A 27,785-nucleotide genomic window follows, 5' to 3' on the forward strand; every position below is an offset into this window, starting at 1 on the left:
TTGGAAGATATTTCTCCAATAAACTAGTTTGTCGGTAATATAAAAAATTAAAGATGTGGTATGATTGCCAATGAGACAACTGTCCACAATAGACCAAAATGACACAGACATTAACAGCTATATGTCACCGTACGGCCTTCAACATTGACCAAAGCCCATACCGTATAGTCAGCTATAAAAAGGCCCCGATAAGACAATGTAAAACAAATCAAACGACATATTACATTTGTACTTATATAAAAAAAAAAAATGAACGAAAAAATGAACGAAAAACAAATATGTAACACATAAACAAACGACATCCACTGAATTGCACATAAATAAATAATTTTGCGGGGTTAAACATGTTAGCAGGATCAGTAATCGATGATATTGTCGGTAAACCAGTAATCCCAGAATTTGTCAGTAAACAAGCAACCCCTGATATTGTCGATAAACCAGCAGTCCCATATATTGTCCGTAAACCAGCAATCCCATATATTGTCCGTAAACCAGCAATCCCTGATATTGTCGGTAAACCAGCAATCCCTGATATTGTCGGTAAACCAGCAATCCCTGATATGTCGGTAAACCAGCAATCCCTGAAACTATCGGTAAACCATCAATCTCAGATATTGTCGGTAAAAAAGCAATTCCAGATATTGTCGGTAAACCAGCAATCCCATATATTGTCTGTAAATCAGCAATCCCTGAAATTGTCTGAAAACCAGCAATCCCTGAAACTATCGGTAAACCATGAATTCCATATATTGTCGGTAAATCAGCAATTTTAGATGTTGTCGGTAAACCAGCAATCCCTGAAATTGCCATTAAATCAGCAATCCCTGAAATTTTCAGTAAACCAGCAATACCTGATATTGTCGGTAAACCAGCAATCCCATATATTGTCTGCAAACCAGCAATCCCAGATATTGTCGGTAAACAATCAATCTCAGATATTGTCGGTAATTAAACCAACAATCTCTGAAACAGTCGATAAACCAGTAATCCATGGCATTGTCAGTAAACGAGCAATCCCTGTTATTGTTGGTAAACCAGCAATCCCTGAAATTGTCGTTAAACCAGCAATCCCTGAAATTTTCAGTAAACCAGCAATCCCTGAAATTGCCATTTAATCAGCAATACCTGAAATTTTTAGTAAACCAGCAAGCCCTGATATTGTCGGTAAACCAGCAATCCCAGATATTGTCGATAAACAATCACTCCCAGATATTGTCATTAAACCAGCAATCTCTGAAACTGTCGATAAACCAGCAATCCCTGATATTGTCGGTAAACCAGCAATCCCTGATATTATTGGTAAACAAGCAATTCCAGATATTGTCTGTAAACCAGCAATTCCTGACACTATCGGTAAACCAGTAAACCAGTAATCCCTGAAATTGTCGTTAAATCAGCCATCCCTAATATTGTCAGTAAACCAGCAATCCCTGAAATTGTCGTTAAACTAGCAATCCCTGGTATTGTCGGTAAACCAACAATCCCTGATATTGTCGGTAAACCAGCAATACCTGATATTGTCGGTAAACCAGCAATCCCTGAAATTGTCCGTTAACCAGCAATCTCTGAAATTGTCGTTAAACCAGCGATCCCTTATATTGTCATTAAACCAGCAATCCCTGAAATTGTCGTTAAACCAGCAATCCTTGATATTGTCGGTAAACCAGCAATCCCTGATATTATTGGTAAACAAGCAATTCCAGATATTGTCTGTAAACCAGCAATTCCTGACATTATCGATAAACCAGTAAACCAGTAATCCCTGAAATTGTCGTTAAATCAGCCATCCCTAATATTGTCAGTAAACCAGCAATCCCTGAAATTGTCGTTAAACTAGAAATCCCTGGTATTGTCGGTGAACCAACAATCCCTGGTATTGTCGGTGAACCAACAATCCCTGATATTGTCGGTAAACCAACAATCCCTGAAATTGTCCGTTAACCAGCAATATCTGAAATTGTCGTTAAACCAGCAATCCCTTATATTGTCATTAAACCAGCAATCCCTGAAATTGTCGTTAAACCAGCAATCCGAGATATTGTCGGTAAACCAGCAATCCCTGATATTGTCACTAAACCAGTAATCCGTGATATTGTTATTAAACCAGTAAAGGGTAGTTTATTATGCAATGATTCTGAACACTACACCAAATCTTCATTTAACAATCCAGGCGCCCAACGAAGGACATTTTATAATGTAATGATTCTGAACACTACACTGAATCTTCATTTACCAATCCAGGCGCCCAACGAAGGACAGTTTATAATGTAATGATTTTGAACACTACACTGGATCTTCATTTACCAATCCAGGCGCCCAACGAAGGACAGTTTATAATGTAACACTACACTGGCACCAAATCTTCATTTACCAATCCAGGCGCCCAACGAAGGACAGTTTATAATGTAATGATTCTGAACACTACACTGGCACCAAATCTTCATTTACCAATCCAGGCGCCCATCGAAGGACAGTTTATAATGTAATGATTCTGAACACTACACTGGCACCAAATCTTCATTTAACAATCCAGGCGCCCAAACGAAGGACATTTTTATAATGTAATGATTCTGAACACTACACTGGCACCAAATCTTCATTTACCAATCCAGGCGCCCATCGAAGGACAGTTTATAATTTAATGATTCTGAACACTACACTGGCACCAAATCTTCATTTAACAATCCAGGCGCCCAACGAAGGACAGTTTATATTGTAATGATTCTGAACACTACACCAAATCTTCATTTACCAATCCAGGCGCCCATCGAAGGACAGTTTATAATGTAATGATTCTGAACACTACACTGGCACCAAATCTTCATTTAACAATCCAGGCGCCCAACGAAGGACAGTTTATAGTGTAATGATTCTGAACACTACACTGAATCTGCATTTACCAATCCAGGCGCCCAACGAAGGACAGTTTATAATGTAATGATTCTGAACACTACACTGGCACCAAATCTTCATTTAACAATCCAGGCGCCCAACGAAGGACAGTTTATATTGTAATGATTCTGAACACTACACCAAATCTTCATTTACCAATCCAGGCGCCCATCGAAGGACAGTTTATAATGTAATGATTCTGAACACTACACTGGCACCAAATCTTCATCTAACAATCCAGGCGCCCAACGAAGGACAGTTTATAGTGTAATGATTCTGAACACTACACTGAATCTGCATTTACCAATCCAGGCGCCCAACGAAGGACAGTTTATAATGTAATGATTCTGAACACTACACTGAATTTTTATTTACCAATCAAGGCGCTTATTGAATGATACTTCACAATGTAAGTATACATAACAAAATCAATAAACTACTTATAAAACTAATAAGACAATTAACGTTCATTGGGAAAAATAATTATATTGAAAATCAATATACTTTTAACCTAAGCATTAAAATAGTGGATATCCGGCTAGATTTAGACAAAGACCCGGCAGATGGGGTATGAGTGCCAATGAGACAACTCTCCATCAAAGTAACAATTCATAAAAGTAAACCCTTAAAGGTCAAGGTAGGACCTTCAACATGGAGCTTTGGTTCACAGCAAGCTATAAAGGGCCCCAAAAATTACTAGTGTAAAACCATTTAAACGGTTGAACCAACAGTCTAATCAATATAAAAACGAAAAACCAGAAACACTTATGGACCACATAAACAGACGACAACCACTGAAGAACATCACATCTTTTAAAAAAACCCATAACAAACGCGTACGGTACCCTTGATATAAGATATAACAATACAAAAAACAGGTCCGCAATAAGTGGTGCACAGTTAGGCCCCGTTTGTATTCCGATAACATAACAAACGCGTACGGTACCCTTGTTATAAGATATAACAATACAAAAAACAGGTCCGCAATAAGTGGTGCACAGTTAGGCCCCATTTGTATTCCGATAACTTGGCGATATCCGGAATCGCCAAAGCGAACACAAATGTTATCTAGTAGAAATTCAAGTACAGTTTTAGTACAAAAAACATGTCCATTTGACATACAAACATTTTTTGACACTCCAAAAGGAATAAATTTTGCACTATTTTCAAAGTCCTTATTTGAACCATTATTATCAGGTGTTGTATTGTACCAAGTGTACAAGTAAGTAGATATATAATAGACAGTTAAGTAGTGGAAAATGGCTTGAAGACAGAATAAATCTATTTTGTAAGGTGTTTTGTGCAGCTTCGGAAGCCAGTACATGGTTGGAACCTTCGTCGTATTTGGTTCAAAGTTTGCATAGATTTACATACAACACACAAGTTTTACTAGGCAGCACAAAGACACACAGACTGACACATACATACATACACACACAAACACACACACACAGTAAAACAAGCACAAATGGCAAAAGCACTATAAGTAAACAAAACAATAATTCCATGCTGAAAACAAAGATTCATTAAGTTCTAGAATTGATTTAAAGATGATTTCTTACACAGCTCATATGACTCCTATGGTAGCTCATTATCTAAAGTTTAGACCCGCATAAAGATTGTAGGCCAATGTGCAGTTGTTCTCGGTATCTGTATCTGTATCGTTACGTCGAAGGTATCGATACTGGCTTTTACTCTACGGGAGAGAGAGCACCTAATGATGGCTTTAGAAAGCTGTTTTGAAGCTCTCAACTGACTTGGCGCACACTATTGCTTCTTTCAGTTGGTTTCAGTGAATCACAGTCTTGACATAGAATGAGTTCTTAAATTGATCAGTTTTACAGTTTGTAGTTTCAATTGCCTTTGAGTTGTTTTTTACTGAGTTGTTAACTATGTTTGTGCTCTCAAAGTCTACAAAGCGTGTTGGTTTGATGTGCTCTCAAAGTCTACAAAGCGTGTCGGTTTGATGTGCTCTCAAAGTCTACAAAGCGTGTCGGTTTGATGTGCTCTCAAAGTCTACAAAGCGTGTCGGTTTGATGTGCTCTCAAAGTCTACAAAGCGTGTCGGTTTGATGTGTTCTCAAAGTCTACAAAGCGTGTCGGTTTGATTGTCTCTCAAAGTCTACAAAGCGTGTCGGTTTGATTGTCCTTTTGGTTTTGCTTTATACCAAAAATTCGTCAGGTTTGATAGCTGGGACCAAGCCCTCAACCACTTTGTACAGAAATACCAGTCTTTGGCTAGCTCTTCTGGACTGTAGGTTTTTAAGTTCCAGTACTGTTAGCATTTGGGTGACCGATCCTTCTTCTCTTGATTTATAGTCCCCTGTGATGAATCGAGCTGCTCTTCTTTGGATTCTTTTTAATTGGTTGATGTTGTTTGATGTATAAGTACCATACAATTGCCCCAAATTCCATCGCAGATCTCGCTTATGAAATGTATGCTGTTTTCTTACAGTCTTTTGGGCAGAATCGTCTAAGAAAGCCTAGTGTAGAATTTGCTTTCTTATTTACATTTGAAATGTGGGTCATTGTCCATTTCAGATCGTCCGATATCTGTAGTCCCAGGTATGGATTGTTCTCACGCCGGTTGTTGGTTTGCTGTAATATATGTCCCTATAGTAGATAGTAGAGTAATATAAGAAAATCCTTTAACTGGATTGAATCATGAAGATAAAAAGGATATCCTTAATTAATAATAATTTAATTCAATAGCCAATCTTCTCATTAAAGATTTTCATTTTTAAATGGACACTCAAAATTTATGTGACACCTTTTCAACGTTAACATGGCAATTACATGGACCATACGCAATGTGGTCGGACCATACGTGTATTTACATGTTGTAAATTGAGAACATATAAACTTTTTAAACATACTTATAACGAAAACTGTGCTATGACCTCCATTGTAGAAGAACATTATTACACAAAAGGATAGCAGTATCAAGGCAGTTTGAGGCAAAAGACCCCAGGTGCAATGTCTAAATAACTATTAATTTTAACCAAAAAAAATAAAAAAATAAGTTAGTTAATTATCAGACATATATCTTAAAAGGAAACTTAAGAGTAAACTTAAATGGACAAAGTAACACAAAAAAGGAAAATTCAATATCTTAGATTTTAAAAAGCCTAAACTAGTAATGTTTAAGATTAAATATTTTAGATTTTATAAAAGTTCTCAGTTTGATTCCTTTTAACCAACTTCTATTTAAACTGAAGAACAATTGGTAATATATAAATATAATGATATAAATTCTGCATGTTCTGTACAGTAAAATAACAGTTAATTTTAATTTTAGTGGTGTACATAGTAACGATAAATCCCAGACCATTAAATAGCAATCTATATCTTTATTAATCCTTTTATTTTTTCTGTCAAGAAATAAATAAACTGTGTCCTTTTACCTTTTACTAGTAAATCTGCTCCACTCCCTTTCAAAGTGTGTGTTTTAAGTCATCTGGACTAACATTATTTTATGCTTAAAATGTAATTAAAATAGTAGGTGTTGAAATATTTTTATAATAGATTTTACATTACTACATGGTTTTAGGACAACAATATTCCTGTAAGGCTTTTATTTATTCTAATCTAGTCTGCTCCATGTTTTTAAATAATATCAAATAAAAAAAGGGCTTTTTTACCGTGTGACACGGGTGCTCCGTTGCAGAGGAATTTACCTAGAGAAAGATGGTCTTGACCTTACGCGTATGGTCCGAATACTCGTACACGATGGTCCGGAACATATCTAAATCATAAATACGTATTTCATCGTAGTTGTTTCCGTCACGAATCGAATATTACTTTGCGTTTGGAAAGGGAGAAAACTCGGGGAAAAATAAAAGTGACAGACTATCGCAATATTTCCTCAGTGAAATCGAAATTGCTCTTTATATACATGCATTTTTGGGGAAGCTAGCTTTATAGTTTACGCTTTGAAGAACCGCCAATATGTCAGGTATAAAATAATTAGAATGTATAGTACCAAAAAGCCCCTATGTGTCCGGTACCACGAATTCTTCTTCTTCTGATATACAGTTACAGCTTCATTGCTTGAAGATTACGAACTGTAATTCCAGAGTATTACAAGAACTATTAAAAACCAAGATGGCAAGATACATGTACACATCGATTTGTCCCAACAATATGTTGTTATACTACTTAATATTACAGTATATTTTCTTCTTCCAAGTAAAGAACAGTATTGATACTGATTGTGTATGGCCCAGCCATGTATGTATGTACATTGTCATTGGAGATTCCACCAATTAAGATATTGATTGACTGCAAGGGTACAGCGGATCCCTGTACACTCCCTAAAGATAAATGGAGATGTGCCCTTTACAATATTATCCCACCACCAGAACAGTCCTTACCTAACACCGCCCAAGGGAGCGTGTAGGACACCAGGAAGTCTGTTATTATGGTGGAGGAAGCCGAAGTACTCAGAGAGAACCACCAGGCCACTCGGTGGAAACAGACAAACCAGAGAGATATCAGAAGATTGATCTCCAGGTTCGAAGTAGGGGACAACTTTGACCAACCAGTCAAGGGTCTAACTTAAATATTAAAGTTATTAGAGAAAAATAACAAACATGTTGTTATTGTGGGATAAAATATCAAAAAACTGTGATAACATATGTATGTTACGTGTTTCAAAGGGAAAATATACAACCTTTATTTTGTAAAATTTTTCTCAAATTCTATTGATATTATAATTTTCTTTATGTATACTAATCTTTGCAAAGATATAACAGCGTAGTTTACCAATCATGCATAGTTCACCTATGTTATTACAGAAAATATATTCCAGCAATAACAAAAGGGTGTTTTTACAGATTCTCTATATCTCTTTAAATGCTTTGCCCTGACATGCATAACAATTTCTTTCAATTCATGTAAGAAATGATGATCAGAGCTTGTAATGAGGCACTGCGCAAGATTCCAAGTGTCTCATTTACTCTCATGGTTGATCAAAATTGTATTAATAGAATTAGAAAATTAGTATTCAAGGTAAGATATCTATAATAAATAACTGATAACTACATATGTTATTACAGATTAAGGAAAAAAGAGTAGACAACTCATGAAAGTGTCTGTAATAACACATGCATGTTATTTTTCTCTGATAACTTATTTAAGTTAGACCCTTGACTGCCAACCAAGGCCCCCAAAGTACCCATTCTAGTTTAAACTCCGGTCTGGGTACCAGAGATGTGTGTGAGAGGGTGAAAATTACTCTTCTGATGTACTGATATTTTTAGCACTCTGAGTGAGAATCAAACTCAGGACCTTCAGCACCGTAGCCATTGGTCTTAACCACTAGACCATGAACTCACATGATTATTATGATTTTAAGATATTAGTGGTGTTTACTCAATAAAAGTGCAATATTAATGGATACCAAGTACCATCTTGTAGGACCGAAGTGGGGAAGGAATCTTTTTACCCAAGGACGATACGAGACTGGAATGCCCTACCACATACAGATACAACATGTACAATGTAGTCTTGAATGCTTCAAGATTTATCTACACGGGATGAACTAGATCAACTCCAAGATGTTTTTAAATTCACTGTATATATGATGTATAGCACAAATTCTTATCAAATAATACTTATTTCTTATCAAAATTTTAAACATGTTAAATGCGCATCCAAAAGTGGCAAAATAATCAACTTATTGATGATGGCCGCATATTGGTAGAAGTTGGGGGTAGTTTATTTTCCAAATAGGTCGACCTCAGGATCTAAAAGCAGTGCTCTAACCAATTGAACCAGAAAAGATCTTCCCTGACTCAACTAGTTAGACTACCTTTATATCTCCAGGTCTACAACACTTTTCTTAACCAGCATGACCAGTAGTCAATACTTCGGTGTCATTTTTATAAATTTTCTGTTTACTAAACTTTGATTTTTTCGAAAAACTAAGGATTCTCTTATTCCAGGCATAGATTACCTTAGCCGTATTTGGCATAACTTTTTTGGAATTTTGGATAAATGCTCTTCAACTTTGTACTTGTTTGGCTTTATAAGTATTTTGATATGAGCGTCACTGATGAGTCTTGTGTAGACGAAACGCGCGTCTGGCGTACTAAATTATAATCCTGGTACCTTTGATAACTATTTACACCACTGGGTCGATGCCACTGCTGGTTGACGTTTCGTCCCTGAGGGTATCACCAGCCCAGTAGTCAATACTTTGGTGTTGGAATATCAATAACGTGGTCATTTTTATAAATTTTCTGTTTACTAAACTTTGAATTTTTCGAAAAACTAAGGATTTTCTTATCCCAGGCATATTGGATAAATGCTCTTCAACTTTGTACTTGTTTGGCTTTACAAATATTTTGATATGAGCGTCACTGATGAGTCTTGTGTAGACAATTCTCCCTTTTCTTTTTTTCATGCTGCGTACCATCCATGAGGGTAGTAATGCCCTTTACCATCAGTCGTCAAACGGTCATTTTTAGCTACCGTTAGCGTAAAATTGATTAAAATGTTACCATGATTCGTCAAAATATCGTCATCGGAATTCGTCAAACATGTCAACGGTCTCAAATAATTATCGTTTCCTTTATTTTTCGAAAAAAATTAACGTGATTTCTCAAAATCATTCAATTTTTTTATCGTCTATTGAAAAGAAAGTGCAAATTTTATCGTCATGCACCAAAAATTAACATTAACGTCATTTGGATAGAACTTTTACCATTATTCGTCATGAAGGTACCATCCTCATCCATCAACAAATCACACTCACAGGTCAACTACTGTACAACCTGGAGACTTTCACTCAGAAATCCTAGAGCCAGTTCCCTGCATGTCAATTAAACATGTACTGATCATCATATGACCTGGTCAACCCTCATGACCATATCAAGCTGCCACGCTCTTATGTACCAGTATGAGCATGATGAGATTTTCTTCTTTTTCAGTTTCAGAAAACCATCAACAAACTGAATGTTTACTTTCTGGCACATGTCTGGTTAAAATTTTCAAAATTAGTGAGTTTCTGATCTAGTGATTAAGACAAATGGCTATAGTGTTGAAGGTCCTGAGTTATATTCTCACCTGGGGTGCTAAAAAATCAGTACATCAGAAGGGTAATTTTCATCCTCTCACACACATCTCTGGTACCCAGACCGGAGTTTAAATCAGAATTGGTTCTTTGGGGTCCTCGGTTGGTCAAAGTTGTCCCCTACTTTGACCTGGAGATCAATCATCTGATATCTCTCTGGTTTGTCTGTTCCATCGAGTATTTCAGCTTCCTCCACCATAATAACAGACTTCCAGGTGTCCTAGCACTCCCTTTGTGTTGGATGGGGAATGATTGTCCTTGTAAAAATAATTTTCGTATAAATATATATATGTTAGTGACATTAATCCCTATAGGGAGTGTACATTGTACATGGACATGATGGATGCCACTTCGGATAACGAAGGTAAATGAATTTACCAGTACATACAAACATAGATTTATGTTTTTGTAAATACAGTAAAACAGAGATTGTCAAATTTTTTGTATTCCATATTTTTGTATACATTGTATATATCAGTATATATTTTGTTATATTATCTAGTTTTTACAATTTTTCTTTGTTTTTATGTAGATTTTTTTAATATTTCATTTTTATGGTCCCGCACCCCGCAACAAAGTTGTCGGTGCCATATAGTTTTACCCTTTCCGAAATTCTAAAATTCCGTAAGTCCGTCATTTCGTCCTTCCCCAAAAACCATCATACAGAGTTTTTTCTAAACGCCTGACTGGCTGACTTTTGGTGTGTGAGTTAACCATGATGGTTACTGATCAAGTTTAAGTTTCGTTCCATGTGCTAATTTTTGCTGAAATTACTGGCTTTGTACTTTGATAAATTGTTGAAAATCACAGTTATACAGACTTTTTTTCTAAATGCTTGCCTTTATTAGGCTGATTTTTGGTGTGTGAGTTAACCATGATGAATTACAGATCAAGTTTAAGTTTCATTCCGCTCTGCTAATTTTTGCCGAAATTACGAAATTTTGGACTTTAAAAAATTGTTGAAAATCACAGTTATACAGACTTTTTCTATACGCCTCCAGATTTTGAGCTAATTTTTTATATGTGAGACTACCATCATTTTTGTGTCCTCATGTGTAATTCAAATTGCAGATTTTTCTACTTTTTGAGACAGAGCTATTTGTGTCGCTTTGACACATCTAGTTTATTTTAATTTTTAATTTAAGATAAAAACATGATTGCCTGATTACTTCAGGTGTGGATAGGTATCAAGGAGCACATCATGAGTGAGTGCACCCTTGAAAATTTCTGTGGAGGTGTTTTTTGTTATGACAGGGGATAATTTGTCCCCGTCTTTTTAAATTGTTTGACAAAAGAAAGACAATTTGTAGCTGTCCTTGTTACATTGGATTTGTCTGTAAGCATCTTTATTGGTTGATCTTGTAATGGTCTGACTCTTTTGTAATAAATTTTGCGATGGATTGGCAATATTTTCGTTTGTAATTTTGTGAAACATTATTGGCCTTGTTCTTAGCTGGCGTTCTTGTAATGTTTGCCATTTCATGGTGTCTAGTATTTCAGACACACTGCTGGTATTGTGATGTCTTTTATATGCATACAATGTACCTTGCAGCTTGTCTCTGTACTTTTTCTAGTGATCATATGTTTTCGCTTGTATAGAGGTCCCATACAGTAGGCAGTATTCTAGTGTGGGTCTTATGATGGTTTGGTATGCTCTTTCTTTTATTTTTTGTGACTGCACTTTGAGATGTACACCGATGTTGTGAAAAACCATATGTCATTGATGGTACCAGCGGGATTCAAAACCCTTAAATTTAGAATCTAAAGGAAGTGCTCTATCCAATTGAACCAAAGAAGATCTTCCCTATCTTAACTTGTTAGACTACCTTTATTTCTCCAGGTCTACACCAATTATAACTATTTTGTCTGAAATTGAATATTATAATAAGTCATTGTAAGATTGTAAAAATCTTAACCTTTAACATACTGGGGCGGTGACATTGTGACTGTACCTTTAACATGCTGGGGCGGTGACATTGTGACTGTACCTTTAACATGCTGGGGCGGTGACATTGTGACTGAACCTTTAACATGCTGGGGCGGTGACATTGTGACTGTACCTTTAACATGCTGGGGCGGTGACATTGTGACTGAACCTTTAACATGCTGGGGCGGTGACATTGTGACTGAACCTTTAACATACTGGGGCGGTGACATTGTGACTGAACCTTTAACATGCTGGGGCGGTGACATTGTGACTGAACCTTTAACATGCTGGGGCGGTGACATTGTGACTGAACCTTTAACATGCTGGGGCGGTGACATTGTGACTGAACCTTTAACATGCTGGGGCAGTGACATTGTGACTGTACCTTTAACATGCTGGGGCGGTGACATTGTGACTGTACCTTTAACATGCTGGGGCGGTGACATTGTGACTGTACCTTTAACATGCTGGGGCGGTGACATTGTGACTGTACCTTTAACATGCTGGGGCGGTGACATTGTGACTGAACCTTTAACATGCTGGGGCGGTGACATTGTGACTGAACCTTTAACATGCTGGGGCGGTGACATTGTGACTGTACCTTTAACATGCTGGGGCGGTGACATTGTGACTGAACCTTTAACATGCTGGGGCGGTGACATTGTGACTGAACCTTTAACATGCTGGGGCGGTGACATTGTGACTGAACCTTTAACATGCTGGGGCGGTGACATTGTGACTGTACCTAAAACATGCTGGGGCGGTGACATTGTGACTGTACCTAAAACATGCTGGGGCGGTGACATTGTGACTGTACCTAAAACATGCTGGGGCGGTGACATTGTGACTGTACCTAAAACACTGTTATTTGGCTCCAATGGCACTCCATGCATATTGAGGTCAATGTCAGACCATTTGTTCCGAAGTGTATTCATGTTTCTTCAATCTTTATCTTACATTGTAGTTATATAATTTTATTGTTATGTTTCTCAGTCAAAAATTAAAGGTCTAAAACTCATCATGAGTGAGTGCACCCTTGAAGATTTCTGTGGAGGTGTTTTTTGTTATGACAGGGGATAATTTGTTCCCGTCTTTATTGTGTTATCCTGAGGGCATATAACTACTGATCATGTTTATTATTGAAATACGCATTGCCAACAACTATTTCTGGTTGCAGGTGCAGTTAAAGTAAAAAATTAAAAAAAACCTGGAAATTTCAGATTCAAGTGGAAAAGAGGTAGTACAGACATTAAGGGACCAAAATAGAATATAGCTTTAGTGTAAAAGCAATGCACAAAGTATTTTGGATACATACTAGGCGCAAACTTTATAAGATGTAAAACATGCCAGACACAGTGATAAAGATGTTCGAACAGTCCAAAATTATCGGATTTGTTAAGAATTCTTGTCAAAGTCAAATAAATTACACAAATGTGAGTAAAAGATGCATTAATTGAACAGAATGAGTCCTGTACAAAAGAATATTATATAAATAATCAAAAATAATATGGTATGGTTGGTACTCAGGCTAAGAATGTAACAAAAACAGAGGAAGGAGGAAGTGGGATGATTAGGAATTTAGATTTAAGTTGACTTTTAAACCTTTTAGCTGTCGAAATCGAAATTGAAAGTAAAGACAGGTAAAGTTTGATATAGGAAATTATGTTTTTCACCTCTGGCAGTGAGGTTTCTGTTGCTGTTGTTGACAGATTTGTAATAAATTGTAATTTCAAGTTTGTTTGCATGCATCTGTTTAAGAAAAATGTTGATGAATTTCTTGTATATCATTTCAGTATGTTTTGGATGTGCATGTTTAAAGCCACGCTACAAAAGACTTGTTGATAATATATTCCCACTGAACCCAGAGGTAAGGTAGATCACAGGTTTACTTTAGATATAGGTATAAGGTAAATCAGAGAGGTTTACTTTAGATATAGGTATCAGATAAATCAGAGAGGTTTACTTTAGATATAGGTATCAGATAAATCAGAGAGGTCTACTTTAGATATAGGTATAAGGTAAATCAGAGAGGTTTACTTTAGATATAGGTATAAGATAAATCAGAGAGGTTTACTTTAGATATAGGTATAAGATAAATCAGAGAGGTTTACTTTAGATATAGGTATAAGATAAATCAGAGAGGTTTACTTTAGATATAGGTATAAGATAAATCAGAGAGGTTTACTTTAGATATAGGTATCAGATAAATCAGAGAGGTTTACTTTAGATATAGGTATCAGATAAATCAGAGAGGTTTACTTTAGATATAGGTATCAGATAAATCAGAGAGGTTTACTTTAGATATAGGTATCAGATAAATCAGAGAGGTTTACTTTAGATATAGGTATCAGATAAATCAGAGAGGTTTACTTTAGATATAGGTATCAGATAAATCAGAGAGGTTTACTTAAGATATAGGTATCAGATAAATCAGAGAGGTTTACTTTAGATATAGGTATCAGATAAATCAGAGAGGTTTACTTAAGATATAGGTATCAGATAAATCAGAGAGGTTTACTTTAGATATAGGTATAAGATAAATCAGAGAGGTTTACTTTAGATATAGGTATAAGATAAATCAGAGAGGTTTACTTTAGATATAGGTATCAGATAAATCAGAGAGGTTTACTTTAGATATAGGTATAAGATAAATCAGAGAGGTTTACTTTAGATATAGGTATAAGATAAATCAGAGAGGTTTACTTTTGATATAGGTATCAGATAAATCAGATATATATAGGTAATGTCAAGTAAAGAAGAAATGATTTGACTGATTGAAGAAATAACAACAACATGAACATGATGAACAAGATCCTTTTTAATTGTAGACCAACAGCACAAACAAACAAAAAGTTTGAATAAAATTAATATAAATTGCTGTTATGGTACTTATATTACAGTTTAAAGCACTTATTCATAAAGTTAGAAGAAAAAAGAAAGAGAATATTTTGGATTCCTTTTAGGGATATTATGTGATATTAGATACAGTACATACATCATTGTACATGTACTAGCTGTGACCTTGTTTATACACAACTGCACATGTGTTCAGTCAGTTTTGTTTGCATTAACTGAAATCAACATTGTGGTCTCTTTTTACATTTAACTGCAGCTGCACTGAATCAGTATTGTATTAAAAAAGTTTATTCCTGTTCACGATGCAAAATTATTATACCTGTATAATCAGGAGATCAAGTATGATGCAACCCTACTGCATACATATATAGATATAGGAAGATGTGCTATGAGTGCCAACGATACAACCCTACTGCATACATATATAGATATAGGAAGATGTGCTATGAGTGCCAATGATACAACCCTACTGCATACATATATAGATATAGGAAGATGTGCTATGAGTGCCAATGATACAACCCTACTGCATATATATATAGATATACATGTAGGAAGATGTGCTATGAGTGCCTGGTGAATGATACAACCCTACTGCATACATATATAGATATAGGAAGATGTGCTATGAGTGCCAATGATACAACCCTACTGCATATATATATAGATATACATGTAGGAAGATGTGCTATGAGTGCCTGGTGAATGATACAACCCTACTGCATACATATATAGATATAGGAAGATGTGCTATGAGTGCCAATGATACAACCCTACTGCATACATATATAGATATAGGAAGATGTGCTATGAGTGCCAATGATACAACCCTACTGCATACATATATAGATATAGGAAGATGTGCTATGAGTGCCAATGATACAACCCTACTGCATACATATATAGATATAGGAAGATGTGCTATGAGTGCCAATGATACAACCCTACTGCATACATATATAGATATAGGAAGATGTGCTATGAGTGCCAATGATACAACCCTACTGCATACATATATAGATATAGGAAGATGCGCTATGAGTGCCAATGATACAACCCTACTGCATACATATATAGATATAGGAAGATGTGCTATGAGTGCCAATGAGACAACTCTCCATCCAAATAACATGAATAACAATGCATGAAATGATGACCACATATATTTTCTACCCTTGATCATAGAAATGAACATTCACTTAATAAACATGAAGCAGTAAACATAGTGTGTTAAAAAAAACAAACAAAAAACTAATTCTTATTTGTAAGAAATATGTTTAAATACTACAGAATATCCAGGGAGAGTTAAGCAAAGTCATACAAATGTATCAGGGAATTTGTAATATTCTCTACTGAAGAATCAAAAGTCTGAAAAAAGATGTATTGCTTGATTTTCCTAAAGCACTAATTACTTAATTACTACTTCAGGATGGACTTGTTAAAAACAACATGGACAAACTTACATATTATGCCATGTCTAACTCAGAAAAACTTGACAGAATTGGAGCTTATCTGGAACAAAAACTAGGAAGAGATTTACAGCGCAGGAGGATAGGGTAAGGTTATCCCTATAATTCTTCATTTTAGTCATTAACTCAGCTAGGGGGGTTGGGGTGGGGGTAAACTAGGAAGAGAATTACAGCACATGAGGATTGGGTAAGGTTATACCTAAAATTCCTTGTTTTAGTCGTTAACACAGTTAAAGGGATAATTTGCGATTTTTCACTTTTCATCTTATTATGTTCATAATACCATAAAAAACATATTCACCAAGTTTTATTTTGATATGAAAACTAATAAAGAAGAAAATTGGAAATTATTAATTTTTTTTCTTGAAAGTTCCTGACTTATGTGACGTAGTTTAAGTCTTTTTGCATGCTGGGAGTGAAATTAATCTCATTTAAGTTTTGTTCGTTAACCATCTGATAACGTTATTTAAAGCGCATCGATGACTTTTGGTGTAGCTATTAACCAACGAAAAATAAGTGAAAGCCATGCAACTTTTAAAATAAGATCATGTGGATTTTTTTAAACAAATTTTAATAATAAAAATAAATCATACAAAACATTTTTATGATTTTTTTTTCTACAAATACTATAAACAAACATATGAAACTGACATGATCATGCCATAGTGTATTAAAACTACATGTTTGTATTCTGACCTTTTTGCTTCATTCCAACAAAAAATTTCACTTGCTTGTACGGTGGAAATAAAATGTGTATTGTTTTGTGACACTTAGTGAATGTTGAATGCGTAGTTAAACTCAAGGTAATTAAAAGATTAGCATTATGTAATTCCAATCTTTTGATCTTCGTTCAGTGAAATCTAGGCGTCACGGTTCACTGGCATTTCAGGTGTGAACAACATTTCGTATCGGAATGGTAAACGGGAATCAGTTAAGTTTTAGACACAGAAATGTAAAAAAAAAAGAATTGAAATTAATTAACGGGAATAATAACGTTGCACAATAACTGGATAGCTGTTGTATATTTTTATATTTTGCATAAGATCACTTTTAAATTAATTATGACTTCTGATTACTTTTGTAACGATAAAATACTGAATTATTTTAATTGAATAAATTTATTATAAATAAAAATAGCCTTCTAAACACAAGTGTATGAACTAAAAATTGTACTATTTTAAATTAGAATCGGCAACCTTAAATATTTCAAACAGATCATTTACAATTGCAATTATATAATTTAGTCCATCCAAAGCGATCTTTATTTACCTATTTAGGAATAAATGTTCTCATAAAAATATTTTAAATCTCACAACACATGAATACTTCAGCTATATGAAAAAAAAAGATGTTTTAAAAAAATTAGGAAATTAAAGGATCTTCTTGGAATGGTATCGAAAAGATTTTCTTTTCAAGTGTGAAAAACATCAACAAAATTTATGCATAATCGGGAATGTCCTTATTAAAAAGTCTTCGTCTCACAACGTATAATACTTTAGCTATTTGACCAACGATGTTTAAAAAAAAAACAGAACGAATTTTAAGTCTGTTTTAACTGGCAAGAATACCCCTAAAGCGGGGGCCGCTAAAACGGACAAGCAGTTTATTCTTTAAATTGCTGTCATTGAATACAAAGAAAGAAAATAAAACCTGAAATTGACTTGAAACTTTGATACTCTATAGTTTTCCCTGGAAAATATTCACATCCCTTGGGGATCATTGTGTACGCCCAGTTGCGTATGTATTACATGCATGTCAGAACAATTGTGATGATGAAGAATTTCTTCCTTTATTGGAGAACAATCTAATTGATATATAAATCTGTGATTTTACTATGTCCATAACTTCGATGAGCCAAAGCAAGTTATATATCGACCTGTATTTAAATCAAATTGGCTCTCTTCTTTTTCTTTTGGTATACAATAGTCTGTTACATACTGTTGGCATACTTGGACTAGTCTATTTACAAAATTTTTACCCCAATTTACACAAATTATATGTTTTTTTCTTATGTTCAATGTATACATGTATATATTTCAATTTGTGCTATAGTTCCATAACTTATTATCCAGGCGTATAAACGAATGGTCGACAAGTGCGTAAATTTTTTTAAATCAATATTTCTGGTATGTTCCAATTTGTCCTTCACTATTGTCAACGAGTATATATTACATTTTACCATATTTACCCTTCGAAAAAATATGTATATAGATTTTTATTTCATCAAATCTTGGTTTTTTTTTGTATTATTTATATTTTTATAAATAATATTCTTTACACCAGAAATGTTATTTATAAACAAGGTATGCGTTTAGTAATGACTAGTATATTATATCACTTTCAGACACGCAAGACAGAGATGTATATTATACACCTAATAGTTCAAAATAGAAAGTTATAGTTATCGGCCGTGTACACTGATCAATACCCTTAGAAGTGAAAAGATGCATGAACTTACAAGCCTGACAGGAAATCGCTTGAATACCTGGACGTGTCACCTCACACCCCTCACAATACCTTTGGGAGTAATAAGTTTAGCCATGCGGGTGATCAGTTGAGAGAAGATCCAAATTTATTTGAATAAAGTTTATTACATAAAAGAATTATGGACAAATTAGATTTTCACGGAACACTTATTTATGATTTGAACTTTGACTTTTTAACTATTTCCAATATTAACAGTTTAAAAATAACAAACCATGGTTATTTTTAAAAAATAAGAAAATTTTCCGTATCAAGTTAGTTAACTAGTCGGATAAAAACAACCGTACAATTGACAAGATATCGACACGCAATGACGACTACATCAGGTTACTGTAGTTTTGGTCCTTAGACATATCATGGTTTCAAATCGGACAAGATGACAAAATGGCTGAACGCAAAGAATTGATACTCTAAATTTAAAATTGATGGTGATCTCTCATCTAGCAGAATAAAACTTTAATATCTATGAATTTGAGCGTTTCTATACAGAATGGAGATAATATCAATTTTTGATTTTTTTGCGAAGTTTCCCTTTAAGGGGTCTCATTGGGGGGTTCTGATCCCGGATCCCGCTTACTGTTTTGTCAGATTCATGTATCCTGCTTACACTCTGTATGTAAGCAATTCTTATTTTTTGATAATTTCCTGTGTCCTGCTAGACTTTATTTCCTGTTTTCAAGGCACAATAATTTGACTTCCACGTGTCAAGCTTACAAAAAAATTGGCAATTCCGCGTCACGCTTAGACCCCAATGAGACCCACAGGTAAGGGATATTTTATGAAGCAGTATTGTATTAATAGTTTATTTTGTTTCAGAAATGTATTTATAAGTATGGACGCATTAGACCAGCTATTAGTAGCCTGTCACTCTCATTCACTTAACTTGTTTGTGGAAAGTTTCCTGAAGATGGTACAGAAACTGCTGGAATCTGATGACCCTGACCTACAAGTATTAGCTACACAATCAGTAAGTAATGATAGAGGCTAGGTTTTTTCCTGATGTAATTTTTAGATAAGCGGTTAATGCATGTATTAGACTTTTAATTATTATTTCTCAAAATGAAATCTGTCAAAGTTACGTTGAAATATGTATAGCAATTGAAACTTCTGTTTAATTAGAATAAATAATAGGGGGTCACTGCACTTGTTAAATATATAAGTTTTCCTCCACCATGCCACCCACCCCACTAATATGCTTCATTGTATAACTAGCTAGTTTGTAAAGTTAACCCCAAACAGTATGATTTTTTTGTAGAACTAATTATATATGTATATTTTCAGTTTGTAAAGTTTGGCCCCACCAATATAACTAATTATACATGTATATTTTCAATTTGTTAAGTTTGGCCCCACCAATACAACTAATTATACATGTATATTTTCAGTTTGTAAAGTTTGCCCCCCACCAATACAACTAGTTATATATGTATATTTTCAGTTTGTAAAGTTTGCCCCCCCACCAATATAACTAATTATACATGTATATTTTCAGTTTGTAAAGTTTGCCCCCCCCACAAATATAACTAATTATACATGTATATTTTCAGTTTGTAAAGTTTGCCCCCCACCAATATAACTAATTATAAATGTATATTTTCAGTTTGTAAAGTTTGCCCCCCACCAATACAACTAGCTATATATGTATATTTTCAGTTTGTTAAGTTTGCCCCCACCAATATAACTAATTATACATGTATATTTTCAGTTTGTAAAGTTTCCCCCCCCCCACCAATATAACTAATTATACATGTATATTTTCAGTTTGTAAAGTTTCCCCCCCCCCCCCCCCACAAATATAACTAATTATACATGTATATTTTCAGTTTGTAAAGTTTGCCCCCCACCAATATAACTAATTATAAATGTATATTTTCAGTTTGTAAAGTTTGCCCCCCACCAATACAACTAGCTATATATGTATATTTTCAGTTTGTAAAGTTTGCCCCCCCCCACCAATATAACTAATTATACATGTATATTTTCAGTTTGTAAAGTTTGCCCCCCCCCCCCCCCCCCCCACCCCACCCCACCAATACAAATAGCTATATATGTATATTTTCAGTTTGTAAAGTTTACCCCCCACCAATATAACTAATCATACATGTATATTTTCAGTTTGTTAAGTTTGCCCCCACCAATATAACTAATTATACATGTATATGTTCAGTTTGTTAAGTTTACCCCCACCAATATAACTAATTATACATGTATATTTTCAGTTTGTAAAGTTTGCCCCCCACCAATATAACTAATTATAAATGTATATTTTCAGTTTGTAAAGTTTGCCCCCCACCAATACAACTAGCTATATATGTATATTTTCAGTTTGTAAAGTTTGCCCCCCCCCCACCAATATAACTAATTATACATGTATATTTTCAGTTTGTAAAGTTTGCCCCCCCCACCCCACCAATACAACTAGCTATATATGTATATTTTCAATTTGTAAAGTTTACCCTCCACCAATATAACTAATCATACATGTATATTTTCAGTTTGTAAAGTTTGCCCCCACCAATATAACTAATTATACATGTATATGTTCAGTTTGTTAAGTTTGCCCCCACCAATATAACTAATTATACATGTATTTTTTCAGTTTGTAAAGTTTGCCCCCACCAATATAACTAATTATACATGTATATTTTCAGTTTGTTAAGTTTGCCCCCACCAATATAACTAATTATACATGTATATGTTCAGTTTGTTAAGTTTGCCCCCACCAATATAACTAATTATACATGTATATTTTCAGTTTGTAAAGTTTGCCCCCCCCCCAATACAACTAGTTATATATGTATATTTTCAGTTTGTAAAGTTTGCCCCCCCACAAATATAACTAATTATACATGTATATTTTCAGTTTGTAAAGTTTGCCCCCCACCAATATAACTAATTATAAATGTATATTTTCAGTTTGTAAAGTTTGCCCCCCACCAATACAACTAGCTATATATGTATATTTTCAGTTTGTAAAGTTTGCCCCCCCCCCACCAATATAACTAATTATACATGTATATTTTCAGTTTGTAAAGTTTCCCCCCCCCCACCAATATAACTAATTATACATGTATATTTTCAGTTTGTAAAGTTTCCCCCCCCCACAAATATAACTAATTATACATGTATATTTTCAGTTTGTAAAGTTTGCCCCCCACCAATATAACTAATTATAAATGTATATTTTCAGTTTGTAAAGTTTGCCCCCCACCAATACAACTAGCTATATATGTATATTTTCAGTTTGTAAAGTTTGCCCCCACCAATATAACTAATTATACATGTATATTTTCAGTTTGTAAAGTTTCCCCCCCCCCCCCACCAATATAACTAATTATACATGTATATTTTCAGTTTGTAAAGTTTCCCCCCCCCACAAATATAACTAATTATACATGTATATTTTCAGTTTGTAAAGTTTGCCCCCCACCAATATAACTAATTATAAATGTATATTTTCAGTTTGTAAAGTTTGCCCCCCACCAATACAACTAGCTATATATGTATATTTTCAGTTTGTAAAGTTTGCCCCCCCCCCCCACCAATATAACTAATTATACATGTATATTTTCAGTTTGTAAAGTTTGCCCCCCCCCCCCCCCCCACCCCACCAATACAAATAGCTATATATGTATATTTTCAGTTTGTAAAGTTTACCCCCCACCAATATAACTAATCATACATGTATATTTTCAGTTTGTTAAGTTTGCCCCCACCAATATAACTAATTATACATGTATATGTTCAGTTTGTTAAGTTTACCCCCACCAATATAACTAATTATACATGTATATTTTCAGTTTGTAAAGTTTGCCCCCCACCAATATAACTAATTATAAATGTATATTTTCAGTTTGTAAAGTTTGCCCCCCACCAATACAACTAGCTATATATGTATATTTTCAGTTTGTAAAGTTTGCCCCCCCCACCAATATAACTAATTATACATGTATATTTTCAGTTTGTAAAGTTTGCCCCCCCACCCCACCAATACAACTAGCTATATATGTATATTTTCAATTTGTAAAGTTTACCCCCCACCAATATAACTAATCATACATGTATATTTTCAGTTTGTAAAGTTTGCCCCCACCAATATAACTAATTATACATGTATATGTTCAGTTTGTTAAGTTTGCCCCCACCAATATAACTAATTATACATGTATTTTTTCAGTTTGTAAAGTTTGCCCCCACCAATATAACTAATTATACATGTATATTTTCAGTTTGTTAAGTTTGCCCCCACCAATATAACTAATTATACATGTATATGTTCAGTTTGTTAAGTTTGCCCCCACCAATATAACTAATTATACATGTATATTTTCAGTTTGTAAAGTTTGCCCCCCCCCCCCAATACAACTAGTTATATATGTATATTTTCAGTTTGTAAAGTTTGCCCCCCCACAAATATAACTAATTATACATGTATATTTTCAGTTTGTAAAGTTTGCCCCCCACCAATATAACTAATTATAAATGTATATTTTCAGTTTGTAAAGTTTGCCCCCCACCAATACAACTAGCTATATATGTATATTTTCAGTTTGTAAAGTTTGCCCCCCCCCACCAATATAACTAATTATACATGTATATTTTCAGTTTGTAAAGTTCCCCCCCCCCCACCAATATAACTAATTATACATGTATATTTTCAGTTTGTAAAGTTTCCCCCCCCCCCCACAAATATAACTAATTATACATGTATATTTTCAGTTTGTAAAGTTTGCCCCCCACCAATATAACTAATTATAAATGTATATTTTCAGTTTGTAAAGTTTGCCCCACCCCCACCCCACCAATACAACTAGCTATATATGTATATTTTCAATTTGTAAAGTTTACCCCCCACCAATATAACTAATCATACATATATATTTTCAGTTTGTAAAGTTTGCCCCCACCAATATAACTAATTATACATGTATATGTTCAGTTTGTTAAGTTTGCCCCCACCAATATAACTAATTATACATGTATTTTTTCAGTTTGTAAAGTTTGCCCCCACCAATATAACTAATTATACATGTATATGTTCAGTTTGTTAAGTTTGCCCCCCACCAATATAACTCATTATACATGTATATTTTCAGTTTGTAAAGTTTGCCAATATAGAGGAGGATAATCCTTCATACCACAGACGATATGATTTTTTTGTATCAAAATTTAGTGCAATGTGCCATTGTGGCAAAGATAATGAAAACATTAAAACAAAGTAAGTACTTATTAGAATCTATAAATAATACTGAGTGTAGAAAATACTGCATTCAATACAAAGTAATTAGTTAGTCCAATCTATATATATAGTTTATATTGAAAATCTTACTAAAAAAATTACCAATATGGAATAATATACCATAATTGTCTTTTGATGAGGTAAATATGGGGTTTTATTACTGATACTCACTGAGGCCTGAGAGAAAACAATGTATTTGATCTCAAATATTTTGACCAAATGTGTATCAAACATTTTACCATTATAATGTTACATGTAAAAGCATGTGACATTTAGGATGGTATATATATATATAACTTATCTCCAGGTGGGTATGCTTTTATATTCCAAATTCCATTCATAAAAAGAAAATTATTAAGATAAGAACAATTTAGAATAATATATAGTCACGGTCTTTTGATGAGGTAAGTATTGTGCTTTATTGACTTTTATATTCCCTGAGGCCAACAGCCAAAGTGAGTATCAGTTTTTGTTAAGTCATTTAAACATCATATTTACCAAAAACAAAAGACAGGAATTGTTTTCCATATTCCCAAAGAGTTCAGAGAGAAAGGTATGTATTGTCATTTATTTACCCAAACCAATTAGTTATTTTAGCATAATTATACATGTGAAAGCATGCAAAGTTTGGTGGGTTTAAGATCAAGATAAGGAAAATATTAAAGTAGTTATCATTCTTTTCAATCTCATTGGTGCATTTGTGTATGTTATATATGTTAAATAATTCATGTGTTTACCTATGTATTAGATGTATAAATAGTATTTGAAATTTAGAAGTTTATTTTGAATATTATTTTGATCCCTTGATTGAATTGTCCTGTGTGTCATTTTAGATCTGGACATTTGACAATGAGTCTAAGGTAACATTAAAACTGATGTTGTTAGCATGTCTATATTGTTTCAGTGAGGATAAGGTGGGTGGGGTAGGGGTAACTAAGGATAGAAAGTTGTTAGCACGTTTCTATTGTCTTAGTGAGGGTGGGGTAGGGGTAATTAAGGATAGGAGGTTTTTATCATGTCTCTATTTCTCAGTGAGGGTAAGGTGGGGTGGGTTGGGGGGCAACTAAGTACTAGTATAGGAAGTTGTTAGCATGTCTCTATTGTCACAATGTCATGATTGAGGGTGGGGTGGGGGAACTAAGTATTATAAAAAGTTGATAACATGTTCCTATTGTCTCAGTGAGATTGGGGTGGGAGGAATTCAGTTTTGGAAGTTGGTAGCATGTCTTTATTGTCTCCATGAAGGTGGTGTGGGGAAAAGAAAGGATAGTAAGTTTATTTCATCTCTATTAAATCTGTGTAGACAGGTAGGATTATTAAAAATAAATAGCATATTTCTATTGTCTCAGTATACTTGTGATGAAATGTAAAAAGACATGATATTGGTAGCATGTATCTGTTGTCTCATTATTGGTTCCCAGAGGAAAATTAAGGAAAAGTTGACAGAAAAGATTTTAAGATGCAGGAAATACCAAGGGTGCATGTTTCTTGAACTTTGTAATTTGGTTTAAAGTGGCACTTTATATTTTGGGTCACTGTTTCTAAATTTCAGTTTCATTTAGATATTGTACCTGGTGTACTATTTAAAAAATCTGAAAAATCAATGGTACCCTAACAACAAGGCCTCTTTATTCTAAAACTTACAAGAATGACTGTAAAATAATATAACCTGTAGCCTTAACTCTGAAACTAATAAGAATTGGTGAGTTTAGACCCTAAACTCTAACCTCTTTACTCTTAAATTTTTAAGAATTAATGAGTGTAAATAATACTCTTACTCAACCTCATGACTAACACTTATAAGAAATGGTGAGTTTATATAATGCCATAACTTATAACCTCTTTACTCTAAAACTAAACTTTTAAGAAAAGGTGAGTTTATATAATACCATAACTTATAACCTCTTTACTCTAAAACTAAACTTTTAAGAAAAGGTCAGTGTAAACAATATCCTTCTGTCTACCTTTGAACTCTTTGCACTCAAACTCATAAGAAAAGAGAAACATCGCTTTATATTTTTGTTAATCATCACTCTTATTCTAACCCTGATTTATTCCTGACAAAACAATCAACAAAAATCAGATACATGATAAACCAACAAAACAAATTATATAACCCTGCTCTAACCTGGGGCGGTGGTGTAACAGCACAACAACAACAATTATATAACCCTGCTCTAACCTAGGGCGGTGGTGTAACAGCACAACAACAACAATTATATAACCCTGCTCTAACCTGGAGCGGTGGTGTAACAGCACAACAACAACAATTATATAACCCTGCTCTAACCTGGGGCGGTGGTGTAACAGCACAACAACAATAATTATATAAGTCTCCTCTAACCTAGGGTGGTGGTGTAACAGCACAACAACAACAATTATATAACCCTGCTCTAAGCTGGGGCGGTGGTGTAACAGCACAACAACAACAATTATATAACCCTGCTCTTACCTGGAGCGGTGGTGTAACAGCACAACAAGAATTATATAACCCTGCTCTAACCTGGGGCGGTGGTGTAACAGCACAACAACAACAATTATATAACCCTGCTCTAACCTGGGGTGGTGGTGTAACAGCACAACAACAACAATTATATAACCCTGCTCTAAGCTGGGGCGGTGGTGTTACAGCACAACAACAATTATATAACCCTGCTCTAACCTGGGGTGGTGGTGTAACAGCACAACAACAACAATTATATAACCCTGCTCTAAGCTGGGGCGGTGGTGTAACAGCACAACAACAACAATTATATAACCCTGCTCTTACCTGGAGCGGTGGTGTAACAGCACAACAACAATTATATAACCCTGCTCTAAGCTGGGGCGGTGGTGTTACAGCACAACAATAACAATTATATAACCCTGCTCTAACCTGGGGTGGTGGTGTAACAGCACAACAACAACAATTATATAACCCTGCTCTAAGCTGGAGCGGTGGTGTTACAGCACAACAACAATAATTATATAACCCTGCTCTAACCTGGGGCGGTGGTGTAACAGCACAACAACAACAATTATATAACCCTGCTCTAACCTGGGGCGGTGGTGTAACAGCACAACAACAACAATTATATAACCCTGCTCTAACCTGGGGCGGTGGTGTAACAGCACAACAACAACAATTATATAACCCTGCTCTAACCTAGGGCGGTGGTGTTTCAGCACAACAACAATTATATAACCCTGCTCTAACCTAGGGCGGTGGTGTTACAGCACAACAACAACAATTATATAACCCTGCTCTAACCTGGAGCGGTGGTGTAACAGCACAACAACAACAATTATATAACCCTGCTCTAACCTGGGGTGGTGGTGTAACAGCACAACAACAACAATTATATATAATTCTGCTCTTACCTGGGGTGGTGGTGTAACAGCACAACAACAATTATATAACCCTGCTCTAACCTGGGATGGTGGTGTAACAGCACAACAACAACAATTATATAACCCTGCTCTAACCTAGGGCGGTGGTGTAACAGCACAACAACAACAATTATATAACCCTGCTCTTACCTGGAGCGGTGGTGTAACAGCACAACAACAACAATTATATAACCCTGCTCTAACCTTGGGCGGTGGTGTAACAGCACAACAACAATTATATAACCCTGCTCTAAATTTGGGCGGTGGTGTAACAGCACAACAACAACAATTATATAACCCTGCTCTAAGCTGGGGCGGTGGTGTTACAGCACAACAACAATTATATAACCCTGCTCTAAGCTGGGGCGGTGGTGTTACAGCACAACAACAACAATTATATAACCCTGCTCTAACCTGGGGTGGTGGTGTAACAGCACAACAACAACAATTATATAACCCTGCTCTAACCTGGGGC

At 34.8% G+C, this 27,785-nt stretch overlaps 2 protein-coding genes across 3 annotated transcripts in view; both read left to right on the forward strand.

Annotated features, from left to right (window-relative positions):
* Positions 1-344: 344 nt before the first annotated feature.
* LOC139509902 (uncharacterized) lies at positions 345-1,941 on the forward strand. Its single transcript, XM_071296262.1, has 3 exons — positions 345-562; positions 1,139-1,353; positions 1,784-1,941. Exons 1-3 carry the CDS (start codon positions 345-347, stop codon positions 1,939-1,941), a joined length of 591 nt encoding a protein of 196 aa, XP_071152363.1.
* A 4,746-nt stretch (positions 1,942-6,687) lies between these two features.
* The window catches only part of LOC139506233 (protein EFR3 homolog B-like), a 71,946-nt gene continuing 50,848 nt past the window's right edge, over positions 6,688-27,785 (forward strand). Inside the window, exons 1-6 of one of the 2 annotated variants that reach the window (XM_071295416.1) lie at positions 6,688-6,846; positions 13,687-13,760; positions 16,178-16,305; positions 19,519-19,669; positions 23,799-23,920; positions 24,775-24,801. In XM_071295416.1, coding sequence (XP_071151517.1) covers positions 6,840-6,846; positions 13,687-13,760; positions 16,178-16,305; positions 19,519-19,669; positions 23,799-23,920; positions 24,775-24,801 — 509 coding nt within the window. In that variant the 5' untranslated portion in view covers positions 6,688-6,839. The remainder of the gene's footprint in view (positions 6,847-13,686; positions 13,761-16,177; positions 16,306-19,518; positions 19,670-23,798; positions 23,921-24,774; positions 24,802-27,785) is intronic. The other variant, XM_071295417.1, reaches the window with a different exon arrangement.

The sequence above is a fragment of the Mytilus edulis genome, chromosome 1 (assembly GCF_963676685.1).
Source record: "Mytilus edulis chromosome 1, xbMytEdul2.2, whole genome shotgun sequence".
Classification (NCBI taxonomy): domain Eukaryota; kingdom Metazoa; phylum Mollusca; class Bivalvia; order Mytilida; family Mytilidae; genus Mytilus; species Mytilus edulis.